Source organism: Diadema antillarum, unplaced genomic scaffold (assembly GCF_040938485.1).
Source record: "Diadema antillarum isolate AM-2024a unplaced genomic scaffold, OU_Dant_1.0 seq00000930_RagTag, whole genome shotgun sequence".
NCBI lineage: Eukaryota > Metazoa > Echinodermata > Echinoidea > Diadematoida > Diadematidae > Diadema > Diadema antillarum.
Window position 1 is genome coordinate 53,094 of NW_027271781.1, and position 25,504 is coordinate 78,597.

Consider the following 25,504-nt stretch of genomic DNA (forward strand, 5'->3'; position numbering starts at 1 on the left):
TACTCGGTGTCCGAATAGCGAATAGCTTTGTGAACGCAGCCTAATGCTATGCACCATATGCACCATATGGCACCATCACAGTACCAAGCAGCAGCAGGCCAGCAGTACGTGCACAGTGCACAGCTAGCTCGCTAGGTAGCATGAAAAGTGGGCGCAGGCCTAGCTATACTGGATGGGAGGAGTAATGACATGTTACTAATTCCTCGATGGGTGGTCCGAGAGTACCAGCTACAAGTAGCATCCCTCATCATGTTTTCCCGCGAATATTTTGTCCTGTAAACGCGGCGAACAAGTATTAAAACCATACGCATTCTTCTGACAACATTGAAAAGTGGAACAAGCTCTGTCTCTTCCTGAGCAGGAACGCGGAATAAGTTCATTGTAAAGCTCTGAGCTGGACAAAAATCTGTCGTCAAGTAAAGTTTAGTCATAGCAATACACAGTCACAGAAGCTAGCGAGACGTACATGACCATGGCGTTGATGGTGTGAAAATTGTCTTGTAATTGTATGCCAGCCAGTGTGGTGAGATGGAGTTTCAGAATCGACCGCCAGCCTACCACGCCGGGATTCAGCGTTCAACCATTTCAACGAGAACGAAAACGGGTAATTTTGTTGTTGTTGTTGGTGCTTAAAGGCGCGTCATTCAATATTGAATATTTACGCCTTTTATCTCATATATAAAAGAAATCCACACTCATTTTTCGACAACGGAAAGAATAATAATTCCATTGTAATATAAGTAAAATAATAATCATGATTATAATTAAGCGCGGGGAGCAATCTGTACGCATAAAGGTTGAGATTGAGAGAAAAGCACCTCGTAAGTTAAAAAGCCGTAGTTTAGTATGTTCAAGGTCATAGAAAGAAAAGAAGGTGTCGTGTCGAGAGACAGAAATGTAGTCATGTGGTAATGGCATTTGGGCTTGGTAGTTGCGCTGCCCTCGTGGAAAGATGGCCCTCAAATCAAGCAATCGCGAGGGCCTTGACCGACAAGTATGTCTATTTTTTAAATTCCGCAAGAAACTTCTCATTTGTAATAATGACATTTGCTGGGTCAGTTTTTCGCTTCTGAAAAACTGACCCAGCAAATGTCCATTATTATATTTATAAACTATAAGTTTTTCACAGAATTAGACATAGGTCTACTTGTCAGTCAAGCGAGGTCCCAGTAACATTAGAGGTAGAAGTAGAAGTAATTTTACTACTAGACTAACGTTAGAACTGCATACGATTGTATAAAAAGGCAGTGTACAGGGAGGTACGTGTGATCCCTCTCACACCTCCCTGCCTATTTGTAGAATTGTATAACGTTATACTGTCAGTTTGAATTCTATCTCTATCTTTATTATTTTAAATCTAGACCTGAAATTTATTAAAACCAACCTTATTAATGCCTGCCTTCATCAAAATCTCCACATCAATTCAGTTCTACCTACTAAACGTTATAACTATGAGTGAAACTTTCTTCTTTTTTCATTCCTAACCCATGTTGAAACTGTCATGTCACTCTTTGATTTAAATTCAGATGTAATCTAATGCAATGGTAGCGGATCCAGATGGGGGCCCACCGGGTGCCGCCACCCCCCCCCCTTATACAACTGTATTTGTTGTTTAAACGGCAATATCGTGAAATAGGCCCCACCACAGTGCGCTTGCACCCGTGCGTTAGCAAGCAAGTTTAGGTTAGGGTTAGGTTTAGGTTAGGGTTGTATGTATGTTTAAAGGACAAGTTCACCTTTATAAACATAAGGATTGAGAGAATGTAGCAATATTTAGTAGAACACATCATTGAAAGTTTGAAGAAAATCAGACAATCCGTTCAAAAGTTATGAATTTTTGAAGTTTTTATGCAGTACCCGTTGGATGAGAAGACTATTGCAGTGTATGAATAGCTTAGATGTCACATGCGTACAACAATATAAGGAAAATATAAAGAGAATTTCACAAAATTCCATCTTTTGAAAAAAGTACACATTCCCCTGACTCGTTGCCGACAAATGTTATGGGTAATATTATTCCCCCTGCCTTTAGAAAGAGTCAAGTCAAGTGCTCTTTTATTATGCGAAAAAAGTGAAAATATGTTGAATTTTCTTTTACATTTTCTTTATACTGTTGTACGCATATGACTCACAAGCTGTAGTAGTCTCCTCATCCAGCGGTTCCAACACAAAAATTTAAAAAATTCATAACTTTTGCATCGATTGTCAAATTTTCCTCAAACTTTCACTGATGTGTTCTACTAATATTGTTGCATTTTCTCAATCCTTATGTTTATGAAGGTGAACTTGTCCTTTAAATTGGCCGTTAAATTAGTCAAGGGACATTAGGATCTGAAGTCCTTCTGAGAATAAAATATGAAGAACAACGGAAAAAATGGGAGAAAGGGAGGAGGAAAGATGCTATGCTGTGCCTGTGGAAATCGGCCCCACTGCTGTATCAATCTCGCGCAAACGCCATTTGGTGGGGCCGCATTCACGAGTATCATACCGTGGAAGAAAGCACCACCGCCGTGCTTATCTACCACTGAACGCCACACGGTGGGGCTGAATTCACGAGTGTAAACAGGTGAGCCGCCGACATAGTATTAGTACAGACACGCAGTGGTGGGGCTTATTTCATGAGCATGCCATTTAAACAGAAGAAATAAAGAGAAAAAAATTAGATGAAACCCAGAGGAGAAGTAGCACCAGAAATATTGTTTGCCCCCCCCCCCCCCCTTATTGAAGTCCTGTATCCGCCCCTAAATAAAGTCCACTTGAGAGAATGATGCAATATAGCAGACTCATATCGGTCACCATAGTGACATTTCTCTTGCTTTCCCCCTCATTTTACAAACAAAATTTTCTTGCCCTACATTTTTTTTTTTTAAATTTTACCTTCCTGACATTCACGAGAACTTAGGCAAGCACTACTGTAGAGCCATGTTTCATCACTGCTGCAGTCACCACTACTGACTGCTGATAAGATCTTAAATGCACTCATGCCATGGTGCATCAAGAGATTGTGCTGCCACAGTAATCCCATCTTTCTCTTTGTGTTTTCCCTCTGCAGCAAAACTGGCTAAAAGGTCCCAGTTTGAAGATCAGGTGAGATGCATACTTAAAAGAATACTTGTCGGGGAGGACTCATCTAGGTACAGTTTAGGGTGAAAAAAAAATATTACCATTGGGCATTAGCCATCTCTGTAGCTGTTTCTACATTTTCTTTCTCTATTCAGTATCTGTTTTAGAAAATCATACTAAAACCATAGTCTTGAATGTTTGATGAAAACTTTAACCCGTTGAGGATGGTTTGATTTAGCTACAACACGCATTTCCAATAGACGCTTGCCCGAGTATACTCGAGACTCGTCCTCAACGAGTTAAACAGTGTGACAAGGGAATGAAGTCTTTGGTCCAGAATTGAAAAGTGTTGAAAAATCTTGTGACCAGGGAAAATTTATCTTCTTGTTCCCATATGATGTGATTTGCATGGTATTTTAGAGTCGTAATCCAAGAAAAGTCACATAGGGATCATTCACCTATTTTGCTTGTTAAACTGTGATGCTGATCATCTGGAGTTTGTGTTTAATGTTACTTATTTTCATCTGTTCTGCCTGTGTGTTTGTTTAATTTACATCTTAGACTGATTGCCCTGCCCCAAGTCTAACACAGAGGCACGAAGAGCTGGTACCAAAAGGAATATCTGGTAGCACTCATTCAGCATCGAGTAACTGTGAAGAAACGAGCTGTGCAACTAGCATTTCTCAGTCACCTGTTTATGAGAAAGTGCTGTCACATTTCAAGCCTGAAGTTCCGGTTCAGTTTACCCCCACAGGCCCAGCCAAGAGGGCTCTTATTGGCCCTGAAGGAGGCACATTGGAAATCTATGGAAATGTTCTTACATTTCCAAAAGGAGCTGTCTCTAGTCCGACAGCTATTGACTTTGGGTTGGTGTGGGATGACAGATTCAGACCCACGCCACCAACAGGCTGTCAAATGACAGCCATAGTGAGCTGTGAGCCCTCAGGTGTAGTCTTCTGTAAACCTGTGCTGTTGACCTTGCCACACTGCCTTGTGGTTAGCCCAGACCAGGACAAGATGATCCAGCCAGTTCTCCTCAGTAGCCACCACAAGGAAGGTGAGATGTGACGCTGTGCAGTGTGCTGCTAAATGGTAGTATGGGTAGCTTGAGAAACCTGTACGGGAAGAATGAAATCTTGAATTGACTACAAAATGGATGTGTCATTGAGTTATTTGAGGCATGGTGTGATTAGATATCAAATCTGTGAAGTGGAGAATTTGTCTACTATTATGCCACTGTTATTTTTCATGTGCCTATTGATAAACAGCAACAGATTAGGACTTCTCCATGTTTATTGTTAGGTCATTGTTCAACATCTTATATGCCCATGTGATTACTGGTAACTTGCACTTGCGGAACTATTTTAGAAACTTCTGGTACATGTCTTCTTATAGTGTGCGAAAGGCCAAATTGTAATGAAAGTATTCCAGTAGCTTGGTGCTGTTAAAGTTTCTTGGATGATACACCAATTATTCATTCATTCATTCATTCTTTATTGGTCTATGTCAGACATAGAAATTTGGCTTCCACTGGCATTACAGTGCAACAAAATGATCGTAACAGTTCACATAGTTTACATCACAATTACATAATTACGTCTATGATAAGCACAATGAAAACAAACAACACCCTACAAATCTAATTACCGGTACACAATACATTTTTTTTTTTAATATTTGGCAGTGTTTGATACCATACAGTGCTAATATAGTGCTTTAAGGAGAGGGATATTATTGATTATTGATAATAGTGTTTTGATGAAATGTTTATTGGTAGGTGTTTATGTTGGTTTTGTTTGTAACTCATATTTTGAAACAGTTGTATAGCTGCTTTTCATATTCTGTATATTTGGCAGTGTCTGACAATATTGCTCTGATTAAAATGTTTACCAGTATGATGTTGGTAGTTTTTGTTTGTAGCTCATAGATTCTTTTTTTATTCCTTGTTTCATCTGCATATACGTGCTCCAGGGAACAGGATTATGGGCCAGGGACAAATTTCACATTCCTCTCTCCTCCTCTCTCTCTGTCTGTCTGTATGTCTCTCTCTCTTTCTCTATCTCCTTCCTTGGTATGGGTTATGGAGCAAAGGGTTTTGGGTATATATTGTAAGTATAAATGTTGAAATAGTATTATATATGTTTGAAGGGATTTGATGTATTTATTGTCCCCGCCGAACGAGTTCGAGCAGGGGACTATGAAACGGGCTCCGTACGTGTGTGTGTCCGTGTGTCCGTCCGTGTGTCCGTCCGTCCGTCCGTCCGTGTGTCCGTGTGTGCGTCCGTGTGTGATCAAAATCTTCAATTTGCTACTTCTCTGTCATTAATGAGCCAATTTTGATTCTGTTTGCTTTATATGATAGCACTACATGGGAGCTTTGAAACTTCTACACAGAATTTCAGTCGTGACCTTTGACCTTGACCTTTGACCTATATTGTACATTTTGCTACAAAATGCTACTCCTTCGCCATTTCTAACCCGATTTCGATTCTGTTTGCTTTATATGATGGCACTAGGTGAGGGCTTCAAAACTTCTACACAGAATTTTGACCTTTGCCTTCTTTGACCTTTGACCTTGATTTTTGACCTGTATTGTACATTGGCTACAAAATGCTACTCCTTCGCCATTTCTAACCCGATTTCGATTCCGTTTGCTTTATGTGATGGCACTAGGTGAGGGCTTCAAAACTTTACACAGAATTTTGACCTTTGCCTTCTTTGACCTTTGACCTTGATTTTTGACCTGTATTGTACATTGGCTATAAAATGCTACTCCTTCGCCATTTCTAACCCGATTTCGATTCCGTTTGCTTTATGTGATGGCACTAGGTGAGGGCTTCAAAACTTTTACACAGAATTTTGACCTTTGACCTTGATTTTTTACCTATATTGCACATTTTGCTACAAAATGCTACTTCTGGCGGGGACATATATTACGCACCGCGTAATTTCTACTTTTCCTTGTTTAACCTTATAATAGGGAATATTAGAGGGTTTATTTAGTTATGTTATGTTTGATATTACTGGTTGTTATGCTAACTGAGACATATCTTTGTTATTTGGGTGTGTGTGTGTGTGAGTGTGTGTGTTATTTTGAATTTTCTGATATAAGTTTTGTTTGTAGTATTATGTTATTATTTTGTAAATTTAAAATTGGGGGCTGAGAAGGGTTGAAGTAGTTTGATTTATATAGGGTCATAAAGAATTGATATATTGTATATGTATTATATGATGTGATCAGTTGTATCATGTATGATGCATTTTAAACATGCAGGAGAGCAGCCAAGGTGGGAAGAAAGTGAAATTCATCCCACAAACTTCACCTTGAAGGAGAGAACCATCGACATCAAAATCAGCAGTTTCTGCTTTGTGACTGTGCAGCTGCCTGATGGCACAAAGGTTGACGCCAAAAAGATCTGCATCATTCCATATTCAAGTGCAGCAAACCATGGGCAGAATCTGAAGATCCGAGTGTACATCATTGATGCAGTTGAAGCAACAGAAGAGGTAAGAGATGTCTGTGTGCGTTGTGTTATCCATGATACACTAGTGTAGGACACAAAACCTCTTTGTTTGTTTCCCTTTACTCAATACCTCTGCCCCTCTAACAACCTAACATCCAGATCAACTGGCTTATCTAAAGTATTTTCCCCTGATTCTTTTACTTTATAAGTGTGAAAACTGATGTCACCAAATTTTTCTTGTGTTTAAAGTAGGTATAATTCTTTCTTATGATGAGTGTAGTACACTACAAAACAAAATCAGTTTCAATGATGGACATGAAAGGGTAATAACAGAATTAATAGAATTTAAAGGACAAGTTCACCTTCATAGGCATGTGGGTTGAGTGAATGCAGCAATATTAGTAGAGCACATCATTGAGAGTTTGAGCAAAATCGGACAATCCGTTCAAAAGTTATGAATTTTTGAAGTTTCTGCTCACTCAAGGCTGGATGAGAAGACTACTGTAGCTTGTGATGTCACATGAGTACAACGATATAAAGAAAGAATAAAGAAAATTCAACATACCAGGTAATTTCACTTTTCTCGCATAACAAAAGAACACTTGACTTCTCTCTTTCAGAAGGCAGGGGGAATGATATTACCCTTAACATATGTCAGTAACAAGTCCAAGAAATGTGCACTTTATTTAAAAAGTAAAGTTTTGTGAAATTCTCTTTTTATTTTCTTTATATGGTTGTACGCATATGACATCATGCACTGTAGTAGTCTTCTCATCCAGCAGTGACTACGCAGATACTTTAAAAATTCATAACTTTTGAACGGATTGTCCGATTTTCCCCAAACTTTCACTGATGAGTTCTACTAATATTGCTGCATTCACTCAATCCACATGTATATAAAGGTCGACTTGTCCTTTAACCCTAAAAAGACTGGGCTATTTTGGTAGCTCGAAAAACTGGGGGGGGGGGGGGCCTAAAGGGCCCCCCCTTAAGATCTCGGCCGTGGATTGCGCGATTGCCGCGAAAATTTGCACAAGGATAGTGTGCGATGTAATCTACAAGATCGTATATTTAAATTTTCCAAAATAGTCTTCTTTTATTTTATTTTGATTATTTATGCTAATTTATGCGAGAAATCAGACTCTTTGATATAAATCAGTAAATAAAGCTCCAAAAGTGCTCATTTTTGGTCTAATTATTCTTTGTGGCATTCTTAGCAAATGCACTTGAAAAAAAATTTGGTATCAAAATTAATTTCTTATTCATTTTATTGTTTCATGAATTTCTTTTGTATTTCTTTGTTTTTTCGACCTTTTGTTTTCGTTGTTTTTTTAAACAAAATTTGTGGCAGACACTTTTTGAAGCATAATACTCCTAAAACAAATTGATTTTAGCCATTGAGAGTAAAAATAAGCATATTTATATGAACCATGTGAAAAAACTCAATTTGCATTGACTTTGTACACAAAATCACATTTTTGAGCCATTTTCGGCCTCACATGCATGTACAAAATGTTGTGTAACTTCAGAACCGTACCCCCGGGCGTCACAAATTTGGTGTCAAAATGTGCGGGAAACTTGAAAGAAAAAAGTCATAGAGCATCGCGGCGAGAGCATTGCGTGTTGCAGAGTAATCGCGCGAAATGTCGAGGGGGGGCCTTTTAGGCCCCCCCCCCCCCCCCCCCCCAGTCTTTTTAGGGTTAAGGACATTCAGACTATGACTCGGAAATATCACGTGTGGTTGTTTGATCTGTCAGAGCATGAGCAAACCACATGTTCTTAGGGTGGTATGATAATGAACACTGTCTTGATGATGTGACCATAACAGTCATTTTTCTTTAAGCTCCTCACATGTTTTTTCTTGAAATGTCATCATTTCAACAGTACTACACGATATTAGTAACTTTGCTTCTCAGCTGAAGATGTTTCAAAGACATGTTCTTCCTTACAGCAGTTCAGACTAAGAAAGTCCCACATACAATACAGTCATAAGATGTGGTTTTTGGTACCCTGGGATATCAAATAGAAATCTACCATTTCGTTTGATATGTTTTTAGCGCAGTACCCTGGGTTATCAAATAATGAGTGAAAGTAATTTTCAGTGCTTTATTGCAACAACAACAAAAAAAGAAGGATTGCTGCAGCACTGAGCTCAGCAATAAAGCAGCATCATAACGTCGGCGCTGCTCATCACACACTACACCAGTGATCTCAGTGTCACACACAGACGACAACACTGCACTATAATCTACCAGTCCACATTAGACATGAAATACATAAGTAATCATCCGAAAAGGATTGTGGACTAAACAATCTCATTATGTTTTAAAATAATCGTCAAAATGTGTTGTTATTATTATTTTTTTTTAAATTACTGTTTTAAAAAAAAAGTCATAATATGGCTGAATTGGCATTGGGATCATTACTGATGACAGATAAAATTTGCCAGTCTTGATGGCAGTGCACAAAATTGTACACTGTACATCTTGCCAACACAATATGGCGCTACACAACAATGTAACCTGGGGTATGGCGTGGTGCATCATTTGAGGGTAGAGCCCTTGGAAAATCATGTGGGTTGTAAGTTTGCTTAGGAAACACTTGATTTTAAAAGGGGTCTACTGAGTGGAGATGTAGAGGTTTTTAGCCCATAATGTGAGCCAATCCATCCCTCCCATTCCCCCCCCCCCCCCCCTCCCCCCTTTGGCGGTCCATGAGGTGTGTGTACCAGCAAAATAATGAAAAATACACACACACACACACACACACACACAGAACAAAAATGGAAGTCAGCATTTCTGTGATCAGAGCAAATGAGGAGTAATAGTCATACAGTAGTCATGGGAATGACAGGTTCTTGTTTTTGTTTGGTTTTGTTTTATATGCTGGATGCCATGTTAGGTAAATGTAATGTACCACTACAGTCATAATGTTTTCCGATATATGTACATATTTGTCAGATTATGAAATGAGTTTCTCTGACTTGTTGCTTATTATCTTCATTACCAAATCAACTCTCATGTGGTAAACACTACATTGCACAGAAAGTGAAGCAGAAGGAGAGTGAAGTTGGTGGTGAACAACTTGCAGAGTGCAACTTTCTCTTGCTGGGAAACTGTGGCACCCTAAATTTGAAAATGAACTGGCACAACCGAGGATGGTCAAAACAAACACGTGACATTGAGGTATGCGTTGCAATTTTTCAGTATACATGAAGCTACCAGTAGCACGAGTGTATTCTGTATATGTAGTATGTGGAAGTGTTTAATGTGTAAAAGTGTAGAACCAAACTGAAACAGATCCTTGCAAATTGTGATCCGGGAAAAAAAAGGAAACTAAAGGAAAATATGGTTTGCCTGCAAGGCTTGCAGTCCTGGTTTCGCTCATCTCTTATATCAGCTGAGCTAAATGGCTCCAGTAGCTTTTGTTATCGGTCATCCATCTTCTGGAAAACTTGTGGCTGGCTTATGACTTAAAGCTGGAGGGGGAGGGAGAGTTAGGGAGAGTTCATACAAATGGCGGAGGTTTCCCTTTGTGGAAAACAGGTAAAACATGTGGCTGGATTTGACCAAAAACATGGCGAGAATTATCATAACGGGGGGGGGGGGGGGGGGGGGGGGGGGGGGCATTTTGATGTACAAATGTTGGTGTCCCCCTGGGTCCCTGGGGCAGGGCCTGGATATTTCCTGATTTTGATTATCTTTTCTTTATCATCTTTTTGAAAACATGTGTCTTGTTTTGACCAGAATAAAAAGGGTGGAGGTGGGAGCATGGTTTGTACAGTGGTGGTAGTGACCTACAGTATAGGGGGACCCATGGGGCAGGGCCAAGATGCCTCAGATCAGCAAATATTCATGATTTGGTTTAAGTTGTTATCTTTTCTAGTAAACCAAGGACTGGACTTTGACACCAAACTATGCTAGAAGTATTGATAGGTGTAAGGAACATACCATGTAGTTTGTACAATGATAGTGGTGCCCCTTTAAGAGGGTCTCTGGGATGGAACCTAGTAGGAGGGCGTTGATCAAATGGCCTGCATTAATCTCCGAATCACAAGATTTGGGAAATAGTTTGCTTCACGTGGAGTGCCATGAATGTGAAATGTACTGCTCAGCAGAATGCTTTATCGGCGAGTCTGTCTTCTGTTTGTTTGTTGTTGTTGTTTTTTTTATTGTAGACACAAGTAAACCTGGTCTGATTTTCATTTTTAATGACGCGTATATGATATTCCATGTCCTTCAATATTCTCAAGTTATGAAACTCCAGAATTAATTTCTGATAGGTTGTCAATAAGAATGATACTGTGTCCCATAATGCAGTTAATAATTTATGACCGTGTATCAGAGAACCACAAAAATTTGGCAAAGAAGAGTTTTTTCAGGAGTTTTCATGTAGATTTGATGTACCACATTGAGAGAGCCTAGGGGGAAAAACACAAACATAGTTCAGCGGGAAAAAAAAAAAAGTAGAAAGACTCTGCTCATGTTTCTGGCCTTCACATGTGGATACAAGAAGGCTTACTCTTTCAGAAAGTCCTTAAATAAATTTGGAACTTGTTGACCTGTATTAAGCTTTTGTGGGATGCGTAATGCAAGGTAACATTGAAGCAATTGTGTCAATCATATTTTGATCATAGATTCATGCATTCTGTGTAAACGTAATCACTTCTCCTCATATTTCTTACCATTTGTGAACATGTTATGGGAACCATGGGAACATCATTTATGGGAGAAATCTATTGTGGTTTCAACTTCCTCAGTGTGGAGGATATCCTGTTCAAAACTGAAAGTTATCACTCACACAAGGACCTTGAAATTAAATGTAGTGTTGTGTACTCACAGTAGGTTATTGATATCAGTGAAGACAGGAAATGGATGTGACCTCTCTCTCTTATCAAAATTCTGAGCCTGAAATTTGTTGCATTTGAACAGTATCTTTTCTTTGGGCACAAGAACATTCATTTCTGATTGATGAAATCCCTGTGTCATTGTTGATAATCATGAGTAACAGCTCTAGGTGTACCAGGGGTAGGTTATTTGATTGGTCTTGTCTGAAAAGGGGGTGGACAGTGTGATCGATAGTCAGCATTAATTGAAGTGGGGATGATAAGTAGTTTTAGAAAAGTGAAAGTGGAAGAAGTCATTAATGGGCGAGAGACAGGCTGTGTGGCTGAGAATGAGGAACAAAATGTGTCTACTTTTCTAAAAGAGAACACCTGCCCCTCTCTCAAGCCAAAATCAGATCATATTTACTGTTTTTTAACCCGTAATACATGAAAGCAAAGCAAGTGATCTAACAAGTGAGCTGACAATCTATGACTGAATGAACGATAGAATGTACATTTCTCCGCAATATTAGTGCCCGTGTCATATTTTTCACATATTCTGCGGCACTTGAACCCAGATATTTTTCTCTGAGACTAGACTTTTTTCAAGGATCCACCACACAGGCGGCAATGTGCGATTTGTCCTCAAGTGTACTATTCTATTAAATGTAAAATGTTTAACCCTATTCTAACTGGGGGGGGGGGGGTCAAATTGACCCTCCCCCCCTCGATGTTTCGCGCCACGATTCCGCAACGCGCAAAGATTTTACCGCGCCGTTTCATGATTTTTTTTCATTGAAGTCTCCCGCATATTTTGAGACCAAATTTGCGACGTCCGGGTACACCGTTTTGAAGTTATGCAATGTTTTGCATATGCATGTCAATCCGAAAGCCGCTCGAATTCATGATTTCGTGTGCAAATCCAATGCAAACTGTGTTTTTTTGTTTAATTGATATAAATTAGATTATTTCAACTTTTAACCATTGAAATAAATCAATTCTAATGTAGATTAGCTTGAAAAAGTGCCTCCAACAAATTTTGGTGAAAAAACAAACAATTGAAAACAAAAGATCGAAAAAACATTAGAAATAAAAGAAATTAACAAAACAATAAAAAAAACAAAAGAAAATTATTTTGATTGCGCTATTTTTTTACAAGAAAATTGTTTGATGTGTCTTGAGGAACTCAGACACAAAAAATTAATAATCCTTCAGTCTTTTTGATGGAGTTATAGGTGAAAATATGATTTCATGCGTTAATTTGCATAATTGATTTATTAAAAAATATGAGATCAACATTTTGCTATAGTATGACCGTGTAATCTTGTAGTTGACATCCAGCTCTATGTTCAGGCAAAATTTTGCGGCGATCACGCAATCAGCGGCGGAGATCTGAAGGGGGGGTCAAATTGACCCCCCCAGTAAGTACTTGGTCTCAAATAGCCCAGTTAGAATAGGGTTAAATAAAATTTACAGCTTTGGACTGAATATTGTAGTACACACTCGTATATGATTAAATTGGTATGACTGTCGGGATTTGGCTCAAAACTTCATATTTCATGAACACGTTTTTTGCTTCTGTGTTGGTCCTCCTAGATTCCATTCCGAGAAATGTGGGCATTTGATTATCACGTCAAGGAACTCTTCCTGGAAAATACTGCATATTGCAAATCCTTCCGCTGTGAGATGCAGATTTATCAGGAGGGGAATGACAGTGTCATGCGCATGCCTTTTTCAAAGGAGATTCAGGTAATTACAGTGCTTCAGAGGTACAGTATGGCTGTAAGTACTGACAATGTTATTATGTTTGTATTGAGCATCGTGTAAATATACAAGGCTCAACAACTGAAATAGATATTAGTATATGTACATATCAGACCTACCAAGTCTCACATCTGTGGCATGAGTCTGACTCCCCTTTGAACTCACTTGTGAACCCAATTCATGCAAACCAGTACGAACTAGTGCAGTTCCTCAGGCCCAAAATTTTATTTTAAAAATCAAAAGGACAAAAGTAGGCAAAACAAATAGTAAGCTGAGGTAACTTGTACCAAAAATCCCCATGATAGCTGCAGATACAAACTTATTTGCTAGTTTATTTGTTTGTTTGTTTATTTTTAAGAATGACATGATGTATTTATGCTATTAAACAATGCAAGTGTTGACATTCAAAATGGCCACCGACCTGTCTATGGTGACCATTTTTGACGTTTCCCTTGGATGGCTGCTATATACAGGTTTGACTGTTTATATATGTAACAGTTTGTTGACTTGTCAATATTTACTTACTCAAAGAATTGATAAGAAATATAGCATTACCAAGATTAATGACTTTTTATTTTATAGACTTTAGTGATTTGCTGCTTATGCAATGTCAACGTATGCAAGATTTGCTGGTTGTCTTGATTACAGAGTTGACAGTCCAATTTGAATCAAGCATCACAAAGAGAAGTAGAAAATATGCACCTTTCAGGCAGATATCAAATCACAGGGCTGTAAGTGTTAGGTCACTTGCTACAAAACTAGACTTTGAGGACTTGCAGGAAAACGGCAGAGAGTCCTGTTTAAGCCCTGTCAAACATATCAATACTATCATGTGCAACATGAAAGGCCTGCAGAGAACTCCCTTGGGAATGTCAATATTCTTTGATGAGTGTATGTTACTATCTCATCATTAAAATGAAATTAAGGTTCAGTTGACTACACAAATGGTAAGATTAAGATTTTATAAATTTTAAAGAGAGTTCGGAAACAAGAGGAAGCATAGAGTAGAAATAATAAGGTGCTATTTAGAAGAAAGTGAGTGGCAATAGGGAAAATAAAGGAGGCTGGGTTAGGGAGAGAGAAATTGGAGTGAGTTAAGGGGAGAAGAGGGAGAGGGGAGAGAGGGATGGGCTGACGACAGAATAGAAAGAAGCTGAGAAAGAGTTAGAGTGGGAGAAGGAGAGCTAAGAATTAGAGAGGGGAAGAGAAATTTGAGAAGTGTGATAATAGAAATATGTGCTTTACAAGCACATGTGTACTACATGTAGTGATCCTTGTTTACCATAGTGATGTACGTATCTGTGATATTGTTGAGTGTGTTACACTTTATATGAAAATGTAGGGTAAGGTATTGTTTTCTAATCTCACTCTCTCTCTCTCTATGCTATCATCTGTTTGGCTGTTATGACATGAGTGTTTACCCCCAAGTAACAGCCTGTTCAACAAAAAAAGAGATAGCATACAGGGCTTATATACCATTCAGTGGAAGATGTGCAGTAGTGAGAATAAAAGTTTTAGTGAGATTGCATGTTTTCTATTTGTATTTCTTTTGTTGTCATTCTCTTTCAGACCAATTTACAGAAAGCATGTCTGAAAGCAGTAGAATCTCTGTCAGAGAACCAACACCATCCTTGCCTAGATTCCACCTCTCTCAGTGGAAACCTCGCCAGCCAGCTGACGCTACCTGTTGTGCCACCACCGCCCTATGTGCCAGAGAACCTTCTCTCTTGCTCATTTTCCGATTCCAGAACCCCAGCTAAGTGTGATCAAGTGGCTGGACGTGCATCTGGTACAAAAGCAGGAAATGCATCTCTTAATTCTTTGACAATGACATGCCCTCCCAACCAACGATGTGATACCAGTGACATCCGCAACCAAAGCGTTATGCCTCTGAGCCGTAGAGCTGGTTCCGCATATGACACAAGTACTCCAATCCAGAGTAAATTTGTTGGTGATAACTGGAGTGCCAGGCCTACCCACTGCTCAGATCTAACTGTGCAAACCTGTGAGCAGGATATATCCAGTGTTGGTAATGAAAATGACCAACACAGAGCTCATTGCAATACACAGGTATCAATGAGTGATGACTTGGGAAATACAGAAAGAAAAAACACTGCTGTCTCTTTGAACAAACAAGCTATTGCTGTAGCTCAGTTCTACATTGGTAATGTGACAGTTCAGGGTGAACGTAAAGGTCTGACATTCCAAGCCAATCCCAGCATTATTCCAATGTCACTGCAGAAACAGCTGGGCTCTCACCTAGACAGCAGGAGATCTGTTGCTGCCAGTTGGATTGACCTAGCCAGACATTGGGACCTGGAAGACTATTCACGAGATATTGAGAGAAAAGACATATCCAATCAGGGATTTGCATTCCTTACTCTTGCAGCAGAAAAACTGAAGTTTGGAAGCTTGGCAGAGTTGAAAGAAGCATTGGCTAAAATAGGCCGAGATGACTGTGTTGAACTTGTGGAGAAAGAGGAGATAAGAGCAGGGAAGAGGAAACACAGTAGTGAGGCCTCTTTGGAAGCTATGGAATGTGACGAGTCCCCTTCACCAAAATATGATGAACCCAGAGAGCTGGTTGCTGCTGCTGCTCCGACTCATGCATTTTTCAGCCAGCTGTCTGGTGGTTTTCCATTTCCTGATGTTTTCCCGACACCTCTATCTTCAATAAAACAATGGTCCAATATCCAGACCACCTCAGGATCAAGTGTTCAGGAGATGAGAGATGGCAGATACAGTACTTCAGGTGTTACCTGTGGTACAGCCCTTGTGTCTAACCCTGCTACCCAAACCACAGGCAGTACCCAGCTTCCCAGAAATACCTCCAAGGATGGCATGGGCTTTGGTGCCAGTAATCAGGCCCCTGCTAGAGATGTGCTAGCAAGTCATGGCTTGGATAGAAGTGAGAACACAACTCCAGATGGACAGTGATCCAGAAAGCCTGCATTGGAATTCACTGTAACAAACTTTTTATGTGTGTGTTTTTTCTTTGTTTTTTTTTTTTTTTACAGGTAATCAGAACCACCATACATTTAATGGGACATACTTTTGCTTAAAAATATCTGTTGTCCCCATTTATGTCGAAAGATGATAACTAAATCCGTAACAATAGTCACAGGGAATTCATTTCACCAACAGAGCAGTTACTGGCTAACGAAACCCACATACATTTTGCCCATAGTGCCATCTGAACGTGCCTCCAAAAGTACTACAGTGCACTCCCATTACAACAAACATTGTTATACCAAGATTTCATTTATATAATGAAGTAAAACTTCAGGCCCCAAAATTGTCATCATTAAAGTCAATGGTGCAAAATTTGCTTACAACAAAGGTGGTTATAGCAAATTTTTCATCAAAACAAAGTCATTTTGCCCCCCCCCCACACTTTTTTTTTGATAATACATAGGAATACATACGATCTTACCACTTGAAAAGAAAGAAAGAACAATGCAATTTAACATTCCAGGGGTGGTATTCTGAGGCTGTAATTAAGTCTGTAATTGACTTCATGATTAAGTCGAGAAGTTAATAGGCCCTTGATCATGAGCAAAATCAGTATTCTGAGGACGTAATTAAGGTATGATTAAGTCCCCTATAATTATCTTCGGTTCCTCTCATCTAATTGTTATTCCATCCAATCAGACGCGTTGTTAGAAGCCAAGATGATGATCACGCGCCCAAATATGCCCTCAATGCACGCTCCTCCACACACCCCCTGTAATTACAATGCAAGAGCTCCGTGCGCACACTCCGGTCTTTGATTACAACCCTTCACCTACGCACGCGAAAAGCTCACATGAAATGACAAAATTCATCAAAGATCACCTATATTTCTTTTTTCTCTGAATTCTATGGGTACCATGACAACAAGACTCAATCGCTCCTCGGTTACCGAAGACGGTAAGCATCGTTTTGGCCAGGAAAAAATGCTGTAATGCGTGATATCTGAGTAGTTAATGTTACGACCAAAATCACTCTGAGAATGATCGCACAAAAGAAACAATCAACTGATGTTCAGGCGGTTTATTAACAGTAATATTGTGGGTACAGACTGGTAATCGGCGTCATATCAGTACAACAATGATCAATAGAAACAATTACAAATCGGTAATGGAATCACTTACATGCATCCAAACTATCACAAAGTCGCTACAATTCCCTGGTAGTGTCCAGATACGATGTTCGATGCACAAATGAATGATCCGCGATGCACCGATGAATGATTCCTGCGACTTAAATCCAGAGGCACAGGTTACAATAGTCCGCGTTATAATTCCAGGGTACATAGATGTCCACAGTAGATCCACAGTATAATGTTCCCAGCGAAATGTGCAGAATTCAACGACCACGTCCAGTCGATGCGTTGAATGATGATTCACTTTATATTGTCCAGCTAGGAATCCAGCCCGTCACAGCTTTGCCGTAGCAATGTCCATTGACATAAAAACATGGAGTCTATCTCCAATGAAGGCAAATTCATTCTCTGCAGGCAAAATGTCTCCCCGGCCTTATCTCCACAAACATAACAGGTCAGCAGGTAACACAGGACTGACTATAACAAGTCGCTTCAGAGCCAGAAGTGATGTAACTCTCAGAGCAGAGGTGTTGGGTACTCTGCCTACTGCAGAATTTCTCTGGCTTATATACTATCCATTCACCCCCTTCTAGCACATTCTATAACTCTCTCCAACCTACTAGCCAGTCTAAGTTCCAGGAAACTTGGATGACTCACTGCCTAACTATGTACAAAACATCATTGCCAAGAATAACTACCAATCACATTGGGCTACAGGGACAGTGCCTCACTCAGCCAAATATGTTAGCACTTCCCAGAACTTTCTGGAATGGGTGAAATCATTCTAGATTGAGTGAGCTATAATGTATTTCCTGCTACATGCATGTACTGTATAGCTACATTGTATACCACCTAGAAAATTCTCCACTTATCTGGTCAGCCTGTATGTACTATATCTATACCACATAGAATGTTCTCCATTAATCTGGTCAACCTGTGTACATACACATTAAAACAACCATGCATACAGTACATCATACATGTACATAACTACTAGTGTGTACATTTGTGACACCATCCCCCATGGGAAAAAGAAAGCCTTGCTGTAGCAAGGGTTTCTTTTACCTTCACAATTTCTCATTGTTATTTACAACGAATGTGAGGTAAAGTCCAAGTCAAGCAACAATAATCACATACTATCACATGCCTTTTGGATAGCTGTATTAATTCCATGTTCTCTTTTCATGGATACCATTTACAATGATATTGCTTGGATTCTCAGAGCTTATACAATCATATCAAACTGTTTTGCACACATTAATGAATATGCTAAACACATACACTGGAAATGATACGCGGTGAAAACTTTTCACCTTTAACTTCTACTGTGCTATCCACTATCTATGTCACACCAACTGACTTTCTGTCATAGCACTCTTTCAGCATATTGACATGACACATCCTTTGATCATTGCCTCTGTCTGGCGTACTGATCACATAGTTCACATCACTGAGTTTCTTTTTGACACAGTATGGGCCACTGAACTTGGCTTTCAGTGGTTCACCTTGTATGGGCAGCAGTACAAGAACTTTGTCACCTGGGTTGAAAGTTCGGGCTTTGGCATTTTTGTCTGCCTTTCTCTTCATAGAGTCTTGTGACACTTTCAAGTGTTCCCTAGCTACCTCACAAGCCTTTGAAAGCCTTTCACGAAACTTTGACACGTAGTCAAGTAGGTGGACCTCATCATCCTCCGTCATGAATTTCTCTTTGATGAGCTTCAGTGGGCCCCTGACTTCATGACCGTACACCAACTCAAATGGGCTGAAACCCGTCGACTCATTTGGGGAGTCTCTCGTTGCAAACAGCAGGAAAGGGATGCCCTTATCCCAATCCTCGGGATACTCCTCACAAAATGCCCTAATCATTGTCTTTAGGGTTTGGTGGTAGCGCTCCAACGCACCTTGGGACTGGGGATGATAAGCTGACGACTTCAGCTGCTTCACACCCAAACGATACATCACCTCTTGAAATATGCCTGACATGAAATTTGACCCTTGGTCAGACTGCACTTCCTTGGGCAACCCATACCTAGTGAAAAACTGCACTAGAGCATCTACCACGGTCTTAGCAGTGATATGTCGCAATGGGATAGCCTCTGGAAACCGTGTAGACATATCCATGATGGTCAAGAGGTACTTGTGACCCGACCTAGTCCTAGGCAAAGGTCCAACACAGTCAACTAGAACCCGACTGAATGGTTCTTCAAACGCAGGTATCGGAATCAATGGCGCCGGCTTCACTGAATGCTGTGGTTTACCAGCCACCTGACATGTGTGACAAGTCTTGCAAAACTCAGCCACATCCACATTCAACCCTGGCCAATAGAAATGCCTCATGATCCGATCCTTTGTCTTTCTGACGCCTAAATGGCCGCCAACAGGTAACTCGTGAGCAATCCTCAAGATCTCACCGCGGTAACTAGGAGGGACAACAACTTGACGGACCACCGTCCAATCCTCATCAGCTGGCCTATGGGGAGGTCTCCACTTTCTCATCAAAATGCCATCTTTGACATAATAGCACTCAGGGACCTTTTCAGCCTCAGCCTCAGAACACGCCGTCTGAGACAAGCCTTTCAATTCAGAGTCTGCCTGCTGTGCTTCAACCAAGGAAGACTTGCTAAACAGCCCATCGCTGTTAGCCTCGGAGCCTAATACAGCAACCCCATCATTCAAATCCTTGAAAAAGGTTTCTGCCAACCAAATACCGGAATTCTCCTCCACATCAACAGAATCCGCATCATCTTGAACAGCTCTACGAGCCTGAGATCTAGTCACAACACAATCTGGGAAAATCCCAGGAAACTCCTCCTGCAACTGCTCAGTTTCAGCAACCACCACTGGTTTCTCCGAAACAACTGGAGACGCAACCACCTTGTCCCCAGCCAAGTCATTCCCCAACAGGAAGTCAATGCCTGCCATGGGCAACTCAGGAACAACTCCAACAGTAACAGGACCAGAAACTAGGTCACACTTCAAATCCACTCTATACAGTGGCACTGACATATAACTGCCATCAACAGTCTGAATCAAGACTTTTGCATTCACTGCACTGTCTGGTGGAAAAGTCATACCACCATCCACCATCAACGACTGAGAGGCCCCCGTATCCCGCAGGATGACTACTGGCTTACCTGCCTCACCAGAAGTACATGGGGTCACCTCACCATCAAACAAAAAGCTACGATAGCTCTCATCCACCTGCTTCAGCCTATCTTTGAATTTGGGAGACTGACTTTCAATGGCCTGTGTTTCACTGAACGGGACACTGTTTTCGGGTAGGACACTTTTTGACATGACAAATCCCAAGTCCTTCTTTGTTTTGTTTTGCAACTTCCAACACTGTGACTTTACATGCCCTGTCTTGTTACAGTGAAAACATTTGATGACATTTGCACTTGTACTGGACCCTTTGTCAGATTGAGGCTTTGGTGTCGATGAAGTTTCAGAACTCGTGCCTTTTTCAGAACCAGCATTCTTTGGATTGCTCGACTGATTTTTGTCTCTCTTATTTCCAGAGAAATTCCTGAAAGGTGGTCTGTTGTCATTTCTGTGGGTCAGCTCATACTCATCAGCCATCAAGGCTGCTTTATGCAAACTTGTCACTTTGTGATCATCCAAATGTGACCTCACACTGAAAGCAACACTCTTTTTGAATTCTTCCAAGAGAACAACCTCACGTAGGTTATCAAAATCCTGATCCACTTTCAGGGACCTGTACCACCTATCAAACATCATTTCTTTTTCACGAGCAAACTCAACATGTGTCTGGCCTGGTCTGCGGTACGAATTTCTGAACTTGTGTCTGTACGCCTCTGGCACCAACTCATAAGCATTCAACACTGCTTTCTTGACTGTAGCATAGTCACGTGATTGCTCTTCAGAGAGAGATGAGTACACATCGGCTGCTTTGCCGACAAACACACTTTGAAGGAGCAAGGGCCAAAATTCCTGTGGCCAGTTCAAACTGTTAGCCACCTTCTCAAATGACACAAAATATGCATCAACTCTGTTTTCTTCAAACTTGGGCACCAATCGAATGTTCTTTGCCAAATCAAAATCAGAAGGAGCCCTTTCACGATTTCCAACAGCGTGTGCATGAGTCAATTCCATCTCACGCAATTTCATTTGCTGCTCCATTTCGAATTTCTTCATTTCCATTTCTCTTTGTTTTTCCCTTTCCAGCATTTCCATTTCCCTAGCCTTTTGCTCTCTTTCCGATCTCATCTTCTCTTTCTCTATTTCCAATCTAGCTAGCTCAAGCCGTGTTTGATCTGAAATGTGAGCTTGATCGGAAGTGTCAATTTCTTCTTTGAGCTCCATGTGACCAGCTACTAAGTCAAGAATCTCTGCCTTTCTAGCACCTTGTGGAACATCAACATTTAAATGCTGTGCAACAGCGGTCAAATCACATTTGCGTAACCTTTGCAAATCTTTGAGGGACAAATCTGTCCTCTGAACAAATGCCTGAACATCCATTGTACTGATTGACATTGTCACAATGTATTACACACAATATACAATTGAACAATCAACTCAACTGGTATTTTGTCTGTACCAATATTCTGGATTCCGGAACGTTCCAAATTCAAACTTTTGGCTTTAAATTCACTTCTCGGACACAAGCCCCCAATTTTGTTACGACCAAAATCACTCTGAGAATGATCGCACAAAAGAAACAATCAACTGATGTTCAGGCGGTTTATTAACAGTAATATTGTGGGTACAGACTGGTAATCGGCGTCATATCAGTACAACAATGATCAATAGAAACAATTACAAATCGGTAATGGAATCACTTACATGCATCCAAACTATCACAAAGTCGCTACAATTCCCTGGTAGTGTCCAGATACGATGTTCGATGCACAAATGAATGATCCGCGATGCACCGATGAATGATTCCTGCGACTTAAATCCAGAGGCACAGGTTACAATAGTCCGCGTTATAATTCCAGGGTACATAGATGTCCACAGTAGATCCACAGTATAATGTTCCCAGCGAAATGTGCAGAATTCAACGACCACGTCCAGTCGATGCGTTGAATGATGATTCACTTTATATTGTCCAGCTAGGAATCCAGCCCGTCACAGCTTTGCCGTAGCAATGTCCATTGACATAAAAACATGGAGTCTATCTCCAATGAAGGCAAATTCATTCTCTGCAGGCAAAATGTCTCCCCGGCCTTATCTCCACAAACATAACAGGTCAGCAGGTAACACAGGACTGACTATAACAAGTCGCTTCAGAGCCAGAAGTGATGTAACTCTCAGAGCAGAGGTGTTGGGTACTCTGCCTACTGCAGAATTTCTCTGGCTTATATACTATCCATTCACCCCCTTCTAGCACATTCTATAACTCTCTCCAACCTACTAGCCAGTCTAAGTTCCAGGAAACTTGGATGACTCACTGCCTAACTATGTACAAAACATCATTGCCAAGAATAACTACCAATCACATTGGGCTACAGGGACAGTGCCTCACTCAGCCAAATATGTTAGCACTTCCCAGAACTTTCTGGAATGGGTGAAATCATTCTAGATTGAGTGAGCTATAATGTATTTCCTGCTACATGCATGTACTGTATAGCTACATTGTATACCACCTAGAAAATTCTCCACTTATCTGGTCAGCCTGTATGTACTATATCTATACCACATAGAATGTTCTCCATTAATCTGGTCAACCTGTGTACATACACATTAAAACAACCATGCATACAGTACATCATACATGTACATAACTACTAGTGTGTACATTTGTGACATTAATGACACTCTTTGGTATCATTAAGTTTTCCATTAACTTTCATACTTAATCACACGCTCAGAATACCGATTTGTAATTAACTCGTCTTAAGTCCTCTTAGAAGTGCACGCGCGTAGAAAACGCGTAAGACTTTCCCGCCAAAACGCTTGTCGTCATGGTAGTTAATAGACCCCCTACTTAATTAAGCTCTCAGAATACCAATTCAGTAATCAAGTGCTAATCAGACACTTAATAAGCCCTCAGAGTATGGCCCCTGAAGTTATAAAATTCAATGGAACCTTGTGTTAACAAGCTGCTTGAGACTGCTGGATTTTTGTTGTTATATCAGTTATCTCATTATACCAGTGATAAAAGACCTGCAAAGTTACCTCAATATATAAACTTCAAAACTTCAAAACAATGTTACACTATACCTGTCCATGTGCATGTCTTGTAACTGAATATTTTGATGCAACTGCCAGTACTTAATGTTTTATCATCTTTTTAATTTTGATTGGATTGCCCCCCCCCCCCTTTCCCTAAAAAAAAAAAAAATGTCCTTCCTATTACCCTGTATTTGATGTTGTGATAGTAAAGCTATTTATTTTTTTATTTTTTTTTACTTTTACAGAAAAGCTTTATTCATTGCAACTCATTTTGTCTGAAATAGTTACCCTGATAATCCCTCTTTCATTGAGGAGTCTGTTCTGATACTGTAGTGTTTGAGAGATGAATTTAATGTGTTTTCTTTCATAGCTCTTTACTCTTCAGGGAGTGTGATTATCTCTTGTATTATGAATACAGAGAAATTCATTCAATGCATGTATCATAAATACATTAATTTCCCAGTCTGATTTCTAGGCAATATGTATCTTGAGATTTTACCTTCTGTGATGCCACACTACACTGTCAAAGAGATCCTTAAAACAACAGTGTAAAAACTGAAACACTTTATTTATTTATTTTTTCACACAGGTGAACAGAGTTTGTTGTTTTTTCATTTGTGGCTTTCTGATGAAAATTTGTGGCCTTTTCCCATTCCGGTTGTCTTTCATTGCTTTGATAGTGTATGTGTGTCCGTTATCAAATAATGTTCAAGACATAATGAGAATCTGGTGGGTAAGTGATAAAAACAAAACACCTAAATATGAATGAAGCAAGGAGATTTTTCACCAGTATACAAAATGAAATTCCACAAAATGTAATTCTGCAGTTTGCTTACAGATGCAGCTGTAGTATAAACTGTATGCAGTGTATTACAGCTGCTGTTAGAATTTTTATCGTTGTATATGATCCTACAAGTGTTGAGCTGTATTTTGATTGGAATATATTCTTCTGAATGTCGGATAATGTAGCATTGTCATTCTGTGACAATCATGTGCCTTGTGTGTGTTCTTTGTAAAGTTTGAATGCATGTAAGACATGCTACTGTATACGCTGTTATTTTCATGAGGGTTTAATTTTCGCGAATTTCGCGAATTGCAGTTGGATCGCGAATTTAACAACACGCGAAATTGTCGCCATGCGCTTTGTTAATAGAGCATAAACGTAAGCGTTGGCGTCGATTCGCGAAAACAACATCTCGCGAAAATGTCTATGACCTCGTCATTCGCGAAAATATCTGTACGTACGCGAAAATAACGGCGTATACAGTTTTTAAGATACCTGAATGTTAAGTGTCTGAATGAGTGCTGAATTTAGAAGACTTTTAAAAACTGTATTTAGTGCAAAATGGAGATACTTTTTGCCTATGTGCTTAGTTGATGGTTTTGATTATGTGGAGAAAGAAATACTGTATTTGAAATACATATTTTTAATCATGTATATAGAATATGTTTATGGTTTTAACAAAATGCAAAATAGCTTATAAAGTTATTTATAATGAATATCTCTATGATGACTGAATTACTTTTTAACACAATTTGATACTAATGTGGTATTTCCTTATAATATACTCAAGAAAAGATGTGTGAAATCACAATACAGCTGTATTAGCACAATTTGAAAACATCAGTACTTTATTTATCTTTGAAGAGTTTACTGCAACTGTGCTGCATAAGTTGGAGATGTTAAAAAGAGTATCGACTTGCATTTTGAGGTTGATTTTCTCTTGTGGCTCAATGGCTAAGACCGTGGATATCCAATAAGGTCCATGGTTTGAGTCCTGTGGCTGCAGTGGTTGTGCCTGTACAGGAGCTAGGCACTTTATCATCATTGCGTAGTCCAAAGGAGACTTCAGGCCTGCTTGCTCATCATTATTCAGTGTTTCCTTAGGTGGGATGTGAAACAAATCTACTAAAATCTATTATATCATTTTTTTTTTTGATAAACACATGGTATATGGTTGTTTCAGTCATTCTGCATTCTGCATAAGATACTTTATATTTTGAGGTTAGACCTGTGTGAAAAGAGCCTTAGGGTACAATTAATTTCAAACTTACATGAGCACATTATGTTCAAAAATGCTACTACATATACATGTACCACAGTGCACAGTATGGAATTTGTATTTCATGCCTAAATGCATTTTACCTTTCAACAGTTGAACACAAAGT

At 39.8% G+C, this 25,504-nt stretch overlaps 2 protein-coding genes across 2 annotated transcripts; both read left to right on the top strand.

Moving 5' to 3' along the window:
• The first annotated feature begins 465 nt into the window (after positions 1-465).
• Positions 466-6,872, top strand: LOC139741442 (uncharacterized). The gene is made up of 4 exons (XM_071652023.1): positions 466-604; positions 3,053-3,087; positions 3,625-4,120; positions 6,338-6,872. The coding sequence occupies exons 1-4, from the start codon at positions 529-531 to the stop codon at positions 6,616-6,618; spliced, it is 888 nt and encodes a 295-aa protein (XP_071508124.1). The 5' UTR covers positions 466-528; the 3' UTR covers positions 6,619-6,872.
• Positions 6,873-12,963: 6,091 nt separating this feature from the next.
• Positions 12,964-16,053, top strand: LOC139741443 (uncharacterized). The gene is made up of 2 exons (XM_071652024.1): positions 12,964-13,101; positions 14,686-16,053. Exons 1-2 carry the CDS (start codon positions 12,964-12,966, stop codon positions 16,051-16,053), a joined length of 1,506 nt encoding a protein of 501 aa, XP_071508125.1.
• Positions 16,054-25,504: the final 9,451 nt, after the last annotated feature.

Excerpts from the sequence above, each read along its gene's own strand:
- LOC139741442 (XM_071652023.1), top strand. The coding sequence starts at position 529 with ATGGAGTTTCAGAATCGACCGCCAGCCTACCACGCCGGGATTCAGCGT. Across the intron at positions 605-3,052 it reads TTCAACGAGAACGAAAACGG|CAAAACTGGCTAAAAGGTCC; the intron begins GTAATTTTGTTG and ends TTCCCTCTGCAG. Across the intron at positions 3,088-3,624 it reads GGTCCCAGTTTGAAGATCAG|ACTGATTGCCCTGCCCCAAG; the intron begins GTGAGATGCATA and ends TTTACATCTTAG.
- LOC139741443 (XM_071652024.1), top strand. The coding sequence starts at position 12,964 with ATGTGGGCATTTGATTATCACGTCAAGGAACTCTTCCTGGAAAATACT. Across the intron at positions 13,102-14,685 it reads CTTTTTCAAAGGAGATTCAG|ACCAATTTACAGAAAGCATG; the intron begins GTAATTACAGTG and ends ATTCTCTTTCAG.